Raw genomic sequence first — 17,338 nt, forward strand, 5'->3', positions numbered from 1 at the left:
TCATGTATCCCCACAAAGGCAGAACCCTACAAGAGTATGAGTAAAGAGATCAGACAGGTAATGTCTTAATTCCTAGCAAGTAGTTAGGAGTTACTAACAGGACGCAAGTTCCTTTTTCCCCCACCATCAGGTCCAGAAGGAATGTGGGTGGGAAGATCAAAGCAACCTGTGCTGGGAAATCACAATTTTGTAAGCCAATATGAAAAACAATCATTGGGAGAATGGAAACTGCATGCAAGGATCACATTTGTAGGAGTCCAGCAGGTAATACAATGCTGAAGGGCAACCAGCACGGGTTCACAGCAGGTAGATCCTGCCTAACCTTGTCTCTTTCTATGACCAGGTCACTAAATGCTTAGATGCAGGAGTCGAGGTAGATGTCATCTACTTGGACTTTAAGAAGGCCTTTGACACAGTATCCCATCCTATTCTCATAAACAAACTGAACTGTTGCGCCATAGACGATTACACAGTTGTGTGGGTGGCAAATTGGCTTAAGGGTCCTACCCAGAGAGCGGTGGTGGATGAGTTGGTATCAACCTGGAAAGATGTGGGCAGTGGGGTCCTGCAAGGCTTGGTCCTTGAGCCGGTGCTGTTCATTATCTTCATCAGTGAACTGGATGAAGGCGTGGAAAGCACTCTGTCCAAATTCGCAGAGGACACAAAACTATGGGGCTAAGTAAACACACTGATGGGAAGAAACCAAATCCAGGTGGACCTGGACAGGTTAGAGATGAGGGCAGAGAACAACAGGATGCAGTTCAACAAGGGCAAGTGCAAGGTGCTGCACTTCGGGAGAGGGAATCACCAGCACATCTATAGGCTGGGGGATTACGTTTTCAGCAGCACAGCGGCAAAAAGAGATCTGGGTCATTGTCTACTCCAGGATGAATGAATCAATGTGATGAGGTAATTAGCAGAGCTAACCCAACTTTGTTATGCATTGGCAGGTGCATCATGAATAGGTCCAGGGAGGTGATGCTTCCCCTCCATGTGGCACTGGTCAGGCGGCAGCTGGAGTACCACATCCAAGTCTGGGCACAACAATTCAAGAAGGATGTGGACAACCTTGAGAGGGTCCAGAGGAGGGCCACTCATATGGTTAGAGGCCTGCAGGGAAGGCCCTATGAGGAAAGGCTAAGAGACATGAACGTTTTCAGGCTCCGCAAGAGAAGGCTGAGGGGGGGATCTTATGGTACTATACAAATTCACCAGGGGGGAAGCAAGGAATAGGAGATGCTCTGTTTACCAGGGCACCCCTTGGAATAACTAGGAACAACAGCCACAAACTGAGAGAGAGTAGATTTAGGTTGGACATCAGAAAGAACTTTCTCATGGTTAGGGTTGCCAGAATCTGGAATGGGTTTCCAAGGGAGGTGGTGCTCTCCCCTACCTTGGGGGTCTTCAAGAAGAGACTGGACAAGCCCCTGTCTGGGGTCACATAACCCCAGCACTTTTTCCTGCCACAGGTAGGGGGTCAGACTCCATGACCCATTGAGGTCCCTTCTGACCCTAGCATCTATGAACCTATGCACCAGCCAACTGTGCCCTCTACACAATGACTTCAGCCAGAGACACCATTTGGGTACCCCCGGCAAGCAGGTGGGCAACGTCCATAACCACAGGCTTCAAAGGATCTTTATTAGAAAAGCCTCACCAATAATTAATACAGCTCAGCCTGAATGAGGGAATGTTTAGCCTGTGTGGTAATATTCAACTGCTCTAACTTTCTTATCCCAACAGAATTCAGTGCAACATGGTGACTTATCCAAGGAGATATGACAGGGATGAGGCAGAGACAGAAAAATCAAACTGCCCACAAGGGAACGTAAGAGAATGGAGAGGGTGAATTAAGAGTCATGGGTTCCATTCCTCGTTTTGTCAGTAGCCTCCACCTATATACAGGAGCAAGCTTAAACCTTCATTTCCTCAGTTTCCTTATCTGTAATTGGCAATTCGGAATCTGGGGATTCTCAGTAAGTTGAGCAGTAAGCAGAGAGCAGTGGCTCTGGGATAAGTAGCCTCTGTGCTAGTGACCTGAGGTGGTAGATTACTGCTCGATTGTTTGTCTAGTGCCTGATGTGTGTATTTGGGGTCCCCCCTGGGGTGTGTGATTGCTGGGCTCTCTCTCGCTCTCTTCTTTTTTTGGTCTTTTCTTTCTCCTACTGGATTGACTGAGTGACAGGGCTTACTCTGGGTGAGGCTAGTTTAGGTAACTGATGGATGAAGCTAGGATAGGCAGCCTTATAAAAAGACAGCCCCTAGCAAACTGTGGGAGCAAGGAACAGAGGGCAGCAACCAGATAGGGAGTTTGCTCTGGGAATTTGCTGAGAGGGAGTCAGGGAGCAGAAGACTGCATATGCGTGGGAGTGTGGGCAATGGCCCTGGTGCAGGTGCTTGGTGTATGGGTTCATGGGGTGTGTCTTATCCCCTTCCCCTCCCCTCTACTTTTTCCCCCTTACAGCATAGGTGTTCTCCAGGGAGCAAAGGAGGAAAAAATGGAGTCTGGGTTAGCTGTTGTAACCTGCGTGCAGTTTGCTATGTTTGTATTCTTCCCAGAGGGGCAGGAGCACTTCATCTGAACCAAGTGTAAGCTGGTGTCTGGCCTGGAGGAAAAGACTTACAGATCGGAAGCATGGGTATCCATGCTGCATTGCATCTGGAATGAGGGAGATTACTTGGCCAGTAGTTATGAGAGGCTGGTACTGGAGTAACCAAAGGGCAATGAGGATAAGTGGCAGCATGTAACTACTCGAAGGAGGGCCCCCAGGACTGAAGAGGAGTGGCTTGAAGTCAGCAACACTTTCAGGTGCTCTGTGGTGGAACTGCCAAAGAAGAGGCAGAGGAAAGGACATCTGCAGGCATGAGGCAGAGGAGGCAGGAGTCTAGAGAGCAAGAAGTGCAAGGCGCCAGGAACAGGGGCTCCAGGACCACTGCACCAAAGAAGAAAAGAGTGGTGGCAGTGCGTGACTCCCCTCTGTGGGGGACAGTCACCTATTCGTCATTCAGATTTAGGGGCCTGGGAGGTGTGCTGCCTACCTGGAACCCTAATACAGGATGTTACAGAGAGACAGCCAAAACTCATCCATCCTTTGGACCACTACCCCCTTCCTGCTTGTCCATGTAGGCACTAATGATACTGACAGGAACGACACTGAGCAGATCAGAGGCATTGATGAGGTTCTTGGCAGGAGGACTAAGAAGCTTGGATCACAAGTGTTCTCATCAATTCTTCCCATGGAAGGGTCCAGGCAGAGACCATCGTATCCTGGAAGTAAATACGTGGCTGATATGGTGGTGTCAAAATGAAGACTTCGGCTTCTTTGACAATGGACAGATGTTCTTGGGAAGAGGACTGCTATCAAGATATGGGCTCCATCTGACAAAAACAGGGAAAAGCATCTTTGGGAGTCATCTGGCCAACCTAGTAAGGAGGGCTTTAAACTAGTTTCCACAGGGCACGGCAATCAAAACTCTCCAGCTACAAAATACAAATTCCAGATGGGAAAGGACTTGAAGCAATTCAACTCTAGGAAAGAGCCAGAAAGCTACAGAACTGCAGCAAGTGACACAAAAGGGAAATGAGGAAGGAGGTCAAAATGCAAAACAGATCTGATGCATGTATACAAACATAAGAACTATTGGGAATAAATAAGTTAGCTGGAAGCTGCAGCCTGTGAGAAGAACTACAAGTTGATCAGCATCACCAAGACCTGGTGGGACAGCTCTTATGGCTGCAATGTCATCACAGAGGGTTACACTCTGTTTCAGAAGGACAGGGTTGGCAGAAAAGGTGGTGATATTGCCTTGTATGTCAGAAACACATTCATAGATTCATAGATGTTAGGGTCGGAAGGGACCTCAATAGATCATTGAGTCCAACCCCCTGCATAAGCAGGAAAGAGTGCTGGGTCTAGATGACCCCAGCTAGATGCTCATCTAACCTCCTCTTGAAGACCCCCAGGGTAGGGGAGAGCACCACCTCCCTTGGGAGCCCGTTCCAGACCCTGGCCACTCGAACTGTGAAGAAGTTCTTCCTAATGTCCAATCTAAATCTGCTCTCTGCTAGCTTGTGGCCATTATTTCTTGTAACCCCTGGGGGCGCCTTGGTGAATAAATACTCACCAATTCCCTTCTGTGCCCCCATGATGAACTTATAGGCAGCCACAAGGTCGCCTCTCAACCTTCTCTTGCGGAGGCTGAAAAGATCCAGTTTCTCTAGTCTCTCCTCGTAGGGCTTGGTCTGCAGGCCCTTAACCATACGAGTGGCCCTTCTCTGGACTCTCTCCAGGTTATCCGCATCCCTCTTGAATTGCGGCGCCCAGAATTGCACACAGTACTCCAACTGCGGTCTGACCAGCGCCCGATAGAGGGGAAGTATCACCTCCTTGGACCTATTCGTCATGCATCTGCTGATGCACGATAAAGTGCCATTGGCTTTTTTGATGGCTTCGTCACACTGCCGACTAATGTTCATCTTGGAGTCCACTAGGACTCCAAGATCCCTTTCCACTTCCGTGCTACCCAGCAGGTCATTTCCTAGGCTGTAGGTGTGCTGGACATTCTTCCTCCCTAGGTGCAGCACTTTGCATTTCTCCTTGTTGAATTGCATTCTGTTGTTTTCTGCCCACTTGTTCAACCTGTCCAGGTCTGCTTGCAGCTGTTCCCCGCCCTCCGGCGTGTCCACATCTCCCCATAGCTTTGTGTCATCTGCAAACTTGGACAGAGTACATTTCACTCCCTCGTCCAAGTCACTGATGAAGACATTAAAGAGTTTCGGTCCAAGGACCGAGCCCTGCGGGACCCCACTGCCCACACCCTTCCAGGTCGAAACCGACCCATCCATCACGACTCTCTGGGTGCGACCCGACATATGCTTGTCCCCTGGTTCACGAGAAGGAAGAAAGCAGCCAAGCAGAATGCATTTGGGTGAAGATGAAAAGTGAAAGATGTGGCACTAATATAGTGGTGAAGATTTATTAGAGGCCACCTAAATGAGGAAAAGGAGGTGGATGAGGCACTCTTCAAGCAGGTGACAACTCTGTCCAAAAACTATGGAATGGTATTGATGGGAGACTTCAATTTTCTAAACATCTGCCAGAAGAACAATGCAGCCAGACATAAAGGCTGCTTGCTGACATGGAACCCCGCTCCGAAACAGCACTTTACTTAAAAATTCAGTACACTCCTGTGCTAAGCAACGTTCCCTCTAAGGTTTAGTGATCCGTGTGCAACCCTGGCTGGGAATGTGTGGGTAGCTCAGTGTGCCTGCCCCTGCAGCAGCCTGTGGCTGGGTTGGGACAGGTGGCAAGTGGCCAGACGCAAAGTCATCAGTGGGAGGAGCATCGGCGCCCCCTCACTATGGCACTAGGCATCTCACCCAGGCAGGCACTGAAGGGCCATGGCACCCTACTGCCCCCCTCCCGTCGGTACGACACTGTGTGCGCGACATTAAAATTTATTGCGTGGCATGATTTTTTATTGTGCATGGTTGTGCACGCATGCAGCTTAGAGGGAACATCGGCACCGAGCCCAGCAGTTACCCAGAAGAGGCAATGTGTTAGTTGCACCTGGCTTTCCCTGCATCTGTATAGATCTGGTATTTTAGGGGGATTTTTTGACACTTTTATCCAACAGCTGATTGAAACAGATTTAGCTAAAAGCACCAAAGAGCCCAGCTGAAGCATCCAATCTATATAGATGCTGCACAGCTGGGTCTTGGTAACATGCTGCTACTTCAAGTAAAGCACTTTTTCCTCCCACATCTGTCAGCACCCAAAATGTCAAGCCAATTCCTAACTTGTGTGAAGGAAAACTTTCTCTTCCAGAAAGTGGAGGATACAACTAGGGGATCATTTATCTTGGAATCTTGTTCTGACCAACAGGGAAGAACTGGTGGAGGATGTGAAGGTGATGGGTAACTTGGGAGGAAGTGATCATAGTACGACTAAATTCCAGATCCTGACACAGGGAAAGCATGAGGTCAGCAAAGTTAGCTTGTAAGGGGCACGGTATTGTAAGCCCAACAGGAAACTGTCCTAATATGATGGAAGCACCGGAAGAATGTTACGAGACCAATGTGGCTGCACAAGGAGTTTCTTAAATGTCTCAAATGCAAAATGAAAGCAAACAGACAATGGAACAATGGGCAGGTCACCAAGGAAGCATACCAGGAAATAGCAAGAACCTGCAGGGACAAAAATCAGGAAGGCAAAGATAAAGAATGAGCTGTACTTGGCAAAGAAGGTTAAGAACAGCAACAAGAAGTTCTATAAGTGTGTTGTCCAAAAAAGGACAAAGGAAGCTGTGGGTGCTCTGTTAACAAGCCAGGAGGAACTCCTAATGGAAGATGCAAAGAAGGCAGAGCTGCTTAACAGCCACTTTGCCTCAGTCTTAACAAAAAAATTAAGCTACAGCCAAACAACTAATAGGGTTTATCTGGATAAGGAAGAGGGCAGACTGAAGGACCAAGATAACAAGAGACAATCAAGAGACCTTTTGTTGTGTCCAAACAAATTCAAGTCAGCCATGGGCGACTCATGCTTCCCGAGTCTGGGGGGCACCAAATCACCGGGGGGGGGGGGGGGGGGGGGGGGGGGGGGGGGGCCGCGCGGCGGTGTCCGCCCACAGCCAATCGCCTACTGCCAAGCCAACAGCAAAACCAGAAGTGCACTCGCCTGCACTTCCGGTTTCACAGCTGGCACTTTCAGAGGGTGCATGGCCTCTCATGGGGTTGCCAATGAAGTCAGCAGAGACGGATGACCTTCATCCCAAGGCCCTGAAGAAACTGGCAGATGAACTCGGAAACCTTTGCAATGATCTTCACAAAGTCATGGGAGATGAGCCAAGTACTCAAAGTCTGGAAAAGGGCCAATGTAGTCCCCCTCTTTAAAAAAGGCAAAAAGGAGAACCCCGGGAACTACAGACCAGTTAGCCTCAACCTCAATATCTGGGAAGTTACTGGAGATATCCTAAGGAAGGCCATTTGCAAGCATCTGGAGAAGAAAGGGCTGACTGCAAGCAGCCAACATGGATTTATGAAAAACATATCATGTCAAACAAACCTGATCTTCTTCTATGGCAAAGTAACCATTGCGTGGATGAAGGGAATGCTGTGGATAAAGTGCATCTGGACTTCAGCAAGACTTTTGACAAGGTCCCATGTGACCTTCTCATAAATGAATTGGAGAAATGTGGGCTAGATAAAACTACTGCAAGGTGGCTCAATAGCTGCAAGCAAAGGGTAATTATTAACAGGTCCACGTTACAATGGCAGGAGGTTTTGAGTTGTGTCCTACAGGGGTCTGTCCTGGGTCCAGTGCTGTTTAGCATGTTTATTAATAATTTAGATGCTAGCATAGAAGCCTTTTTAGCAAGTTTGTGGATGACATGAAACTAAGAAGGACTGCAAACATGTTGGTAGACATGAGCACAATTCAGAAAGATCTCAACAGATTGGGAAGTTGGGCTACAGCTAATAGAATGAAGTTTAATGTGAACAAATGCAAGGTGCTGCACCTCAGGAATAATCAAAAACAAATATAAAATGGGTGACACCTGACTGGATGGCAGCACAATGGAAAAAGACTTGGGACTCTTGGTTGACCACACACTCAGTAAGAGACTGCAGTGTGATGCAGCCACTCAACAGGCAAATGTGGGTTTTGGCATGTATCAACAGAAGCATTTAGTGCAAGACACAGAAGGTGACAGTGCCTTTCTGCTCAGCACTGGTTACACTTCATCTGGAGTAGTGTGTGGTTCTAGCCTCCACATTTTAAAAGGATGTGGAGAAGTAAGAGAGGGTCCAGAGGTGGGCAACAAAGATGATAAAGAGTAAGCCACAAGAGCTGAAGGAGCTAGGGGACATGGTCAGCTTGGGGACATGATATCAGTCTTGAAATACTTAAAGGGCTGCCATAAAGAAGGAAATCACTTTTTCTCTCTTGTTGCAGAGAGGAAGACGCAGACCAATGGCTGGAAGTTGCAAAGTAAGTTTGGACTGGATAGCTGGAAAAACTTCTTCATTGTTAGAATAGTGAAGCAGTGGAATAGACAGCCTAGGGAAGCTGTAGACTCTCCATCGCTGGAGGTGTTTGAGAAGAGGTTGGACAGTCACTGGTTGGGGATGATCTAGGCATAGCTATGCCTATGTTCTACCATAGGTATTTCCCATGCTTCTGGGATTTCCTGAAAGCAGAAAAAGGGGAGGGGGCAATATGTGGCAGGATGCCTTCCCAGAGGCATTGGGTGCTGGCTACAGTCAAGACTGGGGACTTTAGGGTGTGCCAGTGCTCCTAAAGAATGGAAGCTCTGGACTAGGGAGTCTTCGCCCGCTGCTCAGGGTCAGACTGATCACCATATTTGTGGTCAGGAAGGAACTTTACCCCAGGGTCAGACTAGATAGTGTAATAGGGAGCCTAGGACTCCTGTTACTTGATGGGAGGAACTGTAGCAGAAAGAGCCCCAGGCACCTAAGCAGGGGTTAGCTGCAGAAGAAAGGCAGGCTGCTCATCAAGCCCAGAATGAGAATTCCTGTGGTTGGCTGTGGAAATCACCTGACCAAAAGGGGGCAGGGCTTAGTGAGCCTATAAGTCCAGGGCCTGAGCCAGGGCAGGCAGTCTGGCCATGCAGGCTACAGAGAAAAGAGCTTTTGAGGAGGAAGGCTGCAGAGGAGTTCCCAGCTGCCATCTGGTATACCCTTGGGAAATGCGGCTGCTATAGGGGGAATACAGCTCAGGGTAGGGGGGAGTTTTGTGGTACAGCCAGGGAGCTGATGTTTATGCTCAGACCTGGTCTGGAGTTTGTGTTATAGCCAGAGGGTTTATTCCTTTGTTAATACTTTACACTGGCAGACTGTGTTGGGACTATCATGGGTGGAGGAGGTTCCTGCAGTGCCCAAGCATAGCAGAGACATAGGGTTGGGGGTCCCAGTGCTAAAGTAGGCGAGACAAAGGTTGGAAGCCAGGTCCAGCACAGTGGACTTGGGCTCGAGGGCCCAGCAAAAGGGAAGGGGCAGAGGCTATGAAGGCCAAAGCCCCAACAAGTGAGAATGACTTAACAGCAATATCTGTGAAGCATAGGTGTGGCTACAGAGGGGGTTGGAGCCATGCATAGTCCATAAGGCAAAGGTGCCCTGGAGGCACAGATGGGTCAAGAGGGCCCACCTAGTGCAAGTGCAGAACTGGGACCAGCAGAATCCAAAAGGGAACTGCTGGTGGTCAAATGGATTAAGGTTTGCTCTAGGACCCTTGGGCAGCCTCCTTTTTCACATTCTAATAATTCCAACAAAGGCATGGCAGGCGTGGGCAGAGGGGGAGGGTACCTTAGAATGCAAGTCTAGCAGGAGCTGTGTGGCCACTAGGGGGGGCATCACAGCCATCCCTGGGGTCCAGTGCACTTGTTAGATAAGGACTGGGGGGGGGGCTTTTGCTTTCCCCTGTAGTGTTGGGCATAGCTTTTTACCTGGGACTGCTTGAGAATGTATTGACAACTTTTTATAGAAGAAAGACATTGGCTGCTGTGGTTTCCCTGCTTTACCTGTGGCAGGTTACAGTGTTAGGTCTGTGTTGTGTCAGCGTTGATGGCAGCCTTATGCAGAGTTTAGATTATGGTTTGTATGGGATGGTTTCGGTAGGAATGATCCTGCTTCAGGCAGGGGGGTGGACTATATGGCCTCTGGACATCCCTTGTAGCCCTACTTCTCTGACTTGGAAGACACTATAGGAATGCAGTGTTACCACCACCCTCTGCCCTATTACAGGGACTTCATGTACACACACAGTTCAAATTGGGGATGGGGAAAAAGTTAAATGATTAATTGTTAAGCAATAAACCCAGTGATAACAGATTAGCTTACCACTTTATTGTTTAGCATGGGGTAGGTCACGTCTGGCACAAGCAGTGGGCTGCCAATCACCACATTACACTGCCACCATTGCCATGCCTCATGCCACTTTCTCATGGCCGGTTGCACACGCAGCTCCGCGGGCTGGTGATGAGCCTTGTGCCTGGCCAACTGCATGCCACCTGTCACCAGTCTGCGGAACTGCACATGTGACCGGCCGTGAGAAAGTGGAGCAGGGCATGGCAGTGGCAGCGGTGCAGGGTGGTGATGCTGGCAGCTGCCACATGTGAGCCCTATCCCCCGTCCAGCTGGCTGGAGGGTGCATGTGTAGGCCGCAAAGGGGCACCACTGCCACTGGCCCTGCTCCTAGGAGTGGGCACAGAGTGAGCTGAGGTGTGGGACAGGGAGGTGCTGCGATGTACTGTGTGGGGCCAGTGGCATCCAGCAGGCTTTTCCCCCTTCCCCTTCCCCAGGTAAGAAGCCTCAGGGCATGCTTGTTCCCATCCACCTGCCTGCCCACACGTACCCCCTACGACATTTCTAAGTACCCTTAGAGGTATGCATACCCCAGGTTGGCAACCCCTGAATTAAGCAATTAGATGCTCTTCACAGATGCTCCCTCTCTTCCAGCTCCTGGCTTGACATGGGTCCTGTTGTCTGACTGGAGTTGCTACTGCCTCCTCACCCCTCCCCTTAGGGAGAGTGGCTCCCAGTAGCAGCTGTGTCTGAGCTGCTGTGTTATCAGTTAAATTGCTTAACTGGTGTAATTAGAGGAGGTTAAACAAATAACTATTTTTAAACAATATTTACACCCCTAGCTCATCTCTCTTAGGCTTTGGTGCAATAGCTCTCTCTGGATTGCATTCCAGCCCTATCCCTCAGTCAAGATACTCACGTCCCTCCGCAGAACTCGACAGAAGTGACAGAGCCTGCAGGACCAGAGGGGTCTGCCAGCAAGTCATCCACAGGAATTCCAATTGAGACAACACGGACAGGATCAGGGTACGTCTCATCAAACACAGCCCGCAGACCCTGAATAGCTTTAGCTGCTGCCAGGGGACAATCTTTGGCATACACGGTCTGAAAAGAACAAGAGACCGGAGGAGAGATGGGTATTGCCAGGACAGATGAAAGTACATATTTTTATGTGGCCAAAAATTACCAGCTACGGCCAGATTATCAGAATTTTTCTGATAAATTTGCAACAAGCAATGGATAAACATTGTCTTCTGTGAGTAGCTGTAACTCTTGCTCTTCCTTTCCCAGTCAACCTTCTGCTGATTTCCTCAGAATCTGATTCACAGCCTAAGTCATTTCTGCAATCAGCTTAGTGAATGGCAGACACTACGATTTATCAGCTGTATTCTTTCTAGCCTGGAGAGCAATGACTAATCAGCCAAGAGTTTGCTGACCATCCCTATCAAAGGCACGTTTTGAACACGTTAAAAAGCAAGCACTTATCTTAAAGAAACAACCTGTTTTTATACTGGGAGACACCACTTATTCACAAAGCTCATAATCTTTGCTTAAAATTAGTATTTACCAGCTGAAATGAGACTACATCTTAGTAGGAAGAGGTACATCTCAATGTACGCCAAAACCCTAAAAAAAGAGGGGTTATGACAGTTGTGATTCTTTGTGATATAGTATGTGTGGATTCCACAGTAAGTGCACATGCACTTCATGCACAGAGGACTAGATTTGTTTTTTGGAAAGCCAGCACTTGCCTATGCCACGCATGCACCTAATTTTGTGCTTCCATGCAAAAGCCTTCCTTCCTTTTTTGGGACCTTATGACAAGGTATTTAGCAGAATTTGCAGATCACTGAAATCTGACAGGGCTGCACCATGAGCACTTCCGCTGTGGTCTCAAACTTGCAACCTTTGTGCTGTCAACCATGTACCTTAGGACACATTTGCAATGTGCAGGGGGTGCATGTGCACCCCCTGAGATTAGCTGTGCACCCCCTGGAAGCACCAGCCGTGAAACTGGAAGTACCAGTGGAAATGCACTTCCGGTTTTGCTGCTGGCTCTCCGATTGGCCGCTGGGGGACCACCCCCTCCTTTCGGCAGTCTGGTGCCCGTGGTGCCCCCTAGATTTGGAAGGCACCAGTTGCCCATGTTAGGACCCATGCCACCCCAGCCCTAGTGCAGAAGCCTCAAGGGCAGAATGGTTTCTACTCCACCTCAGTCCCCCTGCTAGCTGAAGACTTCAAATGCAGGAGGAGGGAGGGGATGGGTGGCAGGACCCACATAGACAATATATCAGAGAGACACTGAGGGTAAGTAACTGTTCTTTATTTTTGCATGCGTGTCTGTTTGGAACCACTGTAGGTAAGTGGCCAGCAGTATTCTGAGATATGAGATAAAGAATGACACAGTGCACTTACAACTGTTATCTGCCTTTATGCAGGTGTAAATGTGGAAAGGATGTACAATCAAGTCATACTAGTGTGGCCATGATGTATGTTGTGCTGCAGACACGCCTGTGGTGCCACATACCACACATTCAGTTGTTCTCCATGCTGTAAGGGAGCAGGCACTTTTTTTTTTTTTTTTTGACCCCTGGGGTCAAAAAACCTGCAAGGGGCGGGAAGTGGAGCGGCACATATGAGGGCAGCATGAGCCACTCAAAACTGAAGACGGGCTGGCTAGAGCCATACTCCAGCTGCTGATCAGGCTGTGCTGCAGGATCACCACTGCTGCAGCCCCAGGACTCCCTCAGGAAAGGCGGCTGAGGCTAGCCCAGTGCTGGCCCCAACCTCCCCTACTCAACTCAGGGTAACCTGCTGTGTGCCAGAGTATGTGTGGCACAGGTGTTCCCCAGGGACAAGAAGCAGTGGCACAAGGTGCGCCACTACTAGTTGTCCCTGGGGAACCAAACATCCATGCACGTGTAGATGTAGCTACTGTGCAAGTCACTCTGCTCTTGGGTAAAATTATACTAGCACACAGGTCCTTTGTCTACACTACAGTTTAGCTCAGGCTTGTCCAACATGCGGCCCGCCAAGCCATTTTATCTGGCCTGCGGCGCTGCCACGGAGCACAGGGTGGCGGCAGCAGCAGAGCCGCTGCCACGGAGCACAGAGCCGCAGCAAGACGGGCAGGGCTGGCCTGTAGGCCCCAGCCGGCAGCGAGGGGAGGGGAGCTGCTTACCCCCACGGGGCCCAGGAGAGCAGCCCATGCGGGAGGCCAAGCAGCGGCCGCTGGCACCTGCCTCCTCACCCGCCCGCTTCAAGCCAGCCCCGCTGCCCTGCCCCACAGTAAGGCGGCGCCTGCTCCCCTGGCCAGTCTTCCCCAGGGCGCTGCGGCTCTCCGGCCCTAGCCGCCCACATGCGAGGCCCCGAGGGGGGCTGCTTCTCATGTGCTGCTGGGGCGGGAGGAGCCCGGCCAGGTCTGCACCGGCCAGCAGAAGCGGCGGCAGAGCCGTGTGCTGCTCGGGACGCGACGAGCAGGCACTGGTCAGTCCAGAGCGGCACATGGCTCCGCCGTCGCTTCTGCTGGCCACTGCAGACCTGGCTGGCCTCCTCCCGTCCCCAGAAGTACATGGCAAGCCAGCTTCAGCTGCATGCTGCTTTTCCTGGCCAGTGCTGACCCAGTTCTGCCCAGGTGGGTCCTGCAGTACCATGTCAACCGGGGCATGGCACCGGCAGGCCAGGCAGGCTCCAGGTTAATCCCGGCCTGGCCCCGTGACTTCTCCAGCACCAGGTCAACCTGGCTGTAGCCAAGCGGCTCCTGCAGCACCATGTCAACCTGGGCATGCATGCCATGTCAACCAGCACCATGTCAACCCCTGCAACTTCATTGGTGTCAAAGGTCACGTGACATCACTTCCTGAGATGATACTACTTCCTGAGACGTCTTTGAATATGGCTCGCCGGCCCACTGGATGATTAAAAAGTTCGTGATCCGACCCCACATTCAAAAAGGTTGGACACCCCTGGTTTAGCTCTTTGCTAGACACAGATTACTGCCAGTTACCCTACCCCCTAGTGGCAAAGTACAGTAACAAACTTGGAGGCAGCTACCTCTGGACAGGTGATTGCCCATTTGCTCTGCATACTGGTATAACTTACATTGGTGTAACAATGTTATGTCCCTACACCCTTAGTAAAACAGGATTTGTAGAACTGCTCTCTTAAGACTTGATGCCTGCTCTGGCATCTAATGTTTGGCAAGGATCAATGGGTTATTTTGCTCACCTGCCTTGCCTATCTCAGAAACCAGCACATCCCTGAAACAGGAAAAAAAATGCTGCTTGAACTCTGGTAGAGTAAGAATTTCCACTGAGTGGAAAAAGATACAGTAGCAAATGCCAATACACAGAAAAGAAACTGATCCCTTTGAAATGAGATGGTTTGACTCTTGAAATGCTTAGCTACAGCCAGAAATAAAATTATGGACACGGCCAAATGATTTGGTTTTGTTGAAATGGTGCAATAAAGCCTTGAGGCCTGGGATGTGCAACTTCTCTCCTGAAGAAGTGGGACTTGGGGAAGAATAAGAGGTAGTCTGGTTGATCACACAGAATTCAGATAGAATCCTTGGAATGAACTTTATGTAAGGTGTCTGCACCACTTTTTCCCCTAAGAAAGGCCATGTAAGTCAGCCATAAGTGTTTGGAGTGCTCTCACTCTGGGCCAAAGCAACTATAAGTAAAAAAAGTGGTCCATGGCCATAGGGGCCATCTTTTTGGCAGGTGTGCCTTGCTCTACGCACCTTGGCTTCCTCTATCATTTGGTTAGCAATCTTTTCAGTTTTCTTGATCTCCTGTGTGGACATGGCTCCCTTGGCAGTGAAGTCAAATCGCAGCTTGTCTGGGGCCACCAGGGACCCTCTCTGGTCAGCCTCTCCTAGCACAGAGCGCAAGGCAAAGTTGAGGATGTGGGTGGCAGTGTGGTTGCTCATGACAGGTCTCCGCCTAGGCTGTATGGGGCAGAGAAAAAACATTTGTTAAATAGTTTCACTGTATCAGTGGAGCTGGCAGAGGTCAGTTCCTTACCCACTGGTGGCCTAAGCTAGGTTAGGTATGGTCATTTATGATGCAGAAAAAATAAGAAAAATCAGTTCTGCTATAAGAAAGAAATCTGAGGTGACACATGCACGATCAGAAGTAACTTGTGTTTGATATCAGTTCTGGGGCTTATGTCAAGGGAGCTGGTTATTCCCAATTCATTTCTAGGTCTAGGTCTCATAAATCATTGCTCAGTCACCCCTTGCTGACCTCTATTTGAGCACTGCCAGAGACAGACTGAGGTACAAATGCTGAACTCCCCTCTTGGTAGGCAGCAAAGCACACACACAAAGCTGAGAAAAGGCAGCTTGTCCTGTCACTGCCTGATATACTTCTTTACATAAGATAAGCAGAAGACTTGACATTTTTGGACTCAAACCAATGCTGAATCCATCTGAGAGAGACTGAAATCATATATAGGTAGCTGGACAATCTCTTCCCAAACTCAGCTCTGCCAAATGACAGACAAATCTGTGCCAGTGATGAGCTTGGAGTTCTCAGCTGCACAGCAAGAGACTACTGCACAAGTGGCAGAGTGAGAATGCCGAACTCAGACCAGAAATACAAAACTTTCCTATTGTGCTAGAGTTTAGCTGAGGTGCCCACATGAGGGCACATGCTGGCTCAGAACATTGGGAGAACAAAAAAGCAAATGGCATTCACTGCAGCGTTAGACTAACTTACCTCATCAACATATAGATGGACTTGGTCTCCAACTTTCAAACTCCCATAGACTGTTCCTACATGAAGCACATAGCCCCCACGGACCTGTACATTCTTCACCGTGAACTCCGTTTTCTGTACAAGATGGGGGAAGAACAGACAGCATGGAGATGGTGAGACAGCTTTGGAGTTTGCTTGGCTACTGGTGGCAGTCTAGCCATAGCAGCACAGAATTCAGTACGGGTTATAAAACTCACCCAAGGGGCAGGGAAAATTAGCCTGCACTAAATTCTCTGCTCCTGCAGCTGCACTACCATAGGCCCCTATGCCAGCTAGTTCAAAATAAGCTCAGGTGGTTATACAGTGCAGACAAACCCACAGACCCAAGGAGGAAACTCACAGAATGCCTAGGACTGCCAGTCCTATGGTGGTCATTACCAAAACATCACCCCAGTATCTTTACTTAATTTATCTTTGCAGTAGCCCTGAGCAGCAAGACAGTGCTATTACTCATAGTGTCCAGATGAGAAGCTGAGGCCCAGAGAAACTCAGTGCCTTACCCAAGGCTATAATGGAAGTCTGTAACAGCAAGGAACCCTCCCATAACCCAAACTAGTAACTGGTTCTTGGGCTATTCCTTCTCTCTCTCACTTTGTCATCTCCAGTTGGCTCCTTTCATGCTACTCTTATAAAAGTAAGTTTGTGGCAGCTCAGTTTGAATGCTGGCCACAGCCCACGCCAACCATGCCACTTACATCCTCACTGCAGTCATCAGCCTTGACCAGGTAGCCCTCATCATAAATCTGCCCTCCTTGCTCAGCATAGAAGCAGGTCTTGTCCAGAACTATTCCACACTCCTGGCCTGTGGACACTTCCTCCACAAAGGTCTTTTCCCTGCGAATTGCCTTCACTGTGCCCATGAGGTTCTCAAATTCTGTTGCCATCAGGAAGAGCAGCATCAGTAACACAGCAATCCATCACGTTGAGAAGAGCAGCAGAAACATTTCCCAGCAATACATTCAAAAGCTACCCCTGAAGTTCAAGGCATCAATTTTTAATTGTTTAGGGCAGAAAGTGAAGACAGAATGTAACCAATGGAAATTGTAGGGAAGTATCTGGCTTGGGGATGGGAAAATTATTTTGAATTTAAGTTTTCAGAAGTAGGGACTGTGTCTCTATTCTGTGTCAGTACAGCACCTTTCATAGTGGGTCACTGGTGTGTGACTGAAGCTTCTAGGATCAGGGATTGGCAACCCGCAGCATATGTGCCAGAGCATGCCATGCAAGGCCATTTTCCTTGGCACACCAGAGACAACCCGGACTTTGGGCAACTTCTGCCAGCAGCTGCCCAGAGCCAGGCTGGCTGCAGCCAGGAGGCTGCAGACAGCTGCGTGGGGCTCTGCAGCCCCAGCACCAGTTCCATGGCTGCAGCAGCCCAGCCATGCGCAGCATGCCCAGAAGGGGCCTGGTGCAACACAACTCTGGTTCTTCCACCACCATCTGCCCAGAGGAACATATGCAGCTGCTGCCACCACAGAGCTGGTGCTCTGGAGCCCGACACAGCTCTGCACCCTTCTAGCTGCCCAGAGCCTGGGCCAGCTGTGAAAGGCAGCCAGGAGGCTGGAAACAGCTGCGCTGGGCTCCAGAGCCCTGGCACCAGCTCCAGGATGGTGGTGGGTACACATGTGGCTTTCAGTGCATGGCGGGGAAGGGGCTGGGGCAGCACAACCTCAGTCCCTCCCCTCCCATCCACCCAGAGGTATGTGTGCAGCCACCATGAGCAATGAAGATTGGGCCCCTTGCAGCTCCCCCA

General features: G+C 49.8%; 1 protein-coding gene across 2 annotated transcripts in view; it reads right to left on the bottom strand.

The window, feature by feature from the left end:
- AARS1 (alanyl-tRNA synthetase 1) overlaps positions 1–17,338 on the bottom strand; it is a 38,130-nt gene that overhangs the window by 8,037 nt on the left and 12,755 nt on the right. For both annotated transcript variants that reach the window (XM_014599275.2, XM_019488989.2), the window contains exons 12-15: positions 16,281–16,459; positions 15,547–15,660; positions 14,568–14,774; positions 10,743–10,927 (exon numbers count right to left, since the gene is read on the bottom strand). In XM_014599275.2, coding sequence (XP_014454761.1) covers positions 10,743–10,927; positions 14,568–14,774; positions 15,547–15,660; positions 16,281–16,459 — 685 coding nt within the window. The remainder of the gene's footprint in view (positions 1–10,742; positions 10,928–14,567; positions 14,775–15,546; positions 15,661–16,280; positions 16,460–17,338) is intronic.

This window comes from Alligator mississippiensis, chromosome 10, assembly GCF_030867095.1.
Source record: "Alligator mississippiensis isolate rAllMis1 chromosome 10, rAllMis1, whole genome shotgun sequence".
Lineage (NCBI taxonomy): Eukaryota > Metazoa > Chordata > Crocodylia > Alligatoridae > Alligator > Alligator mississippiensis.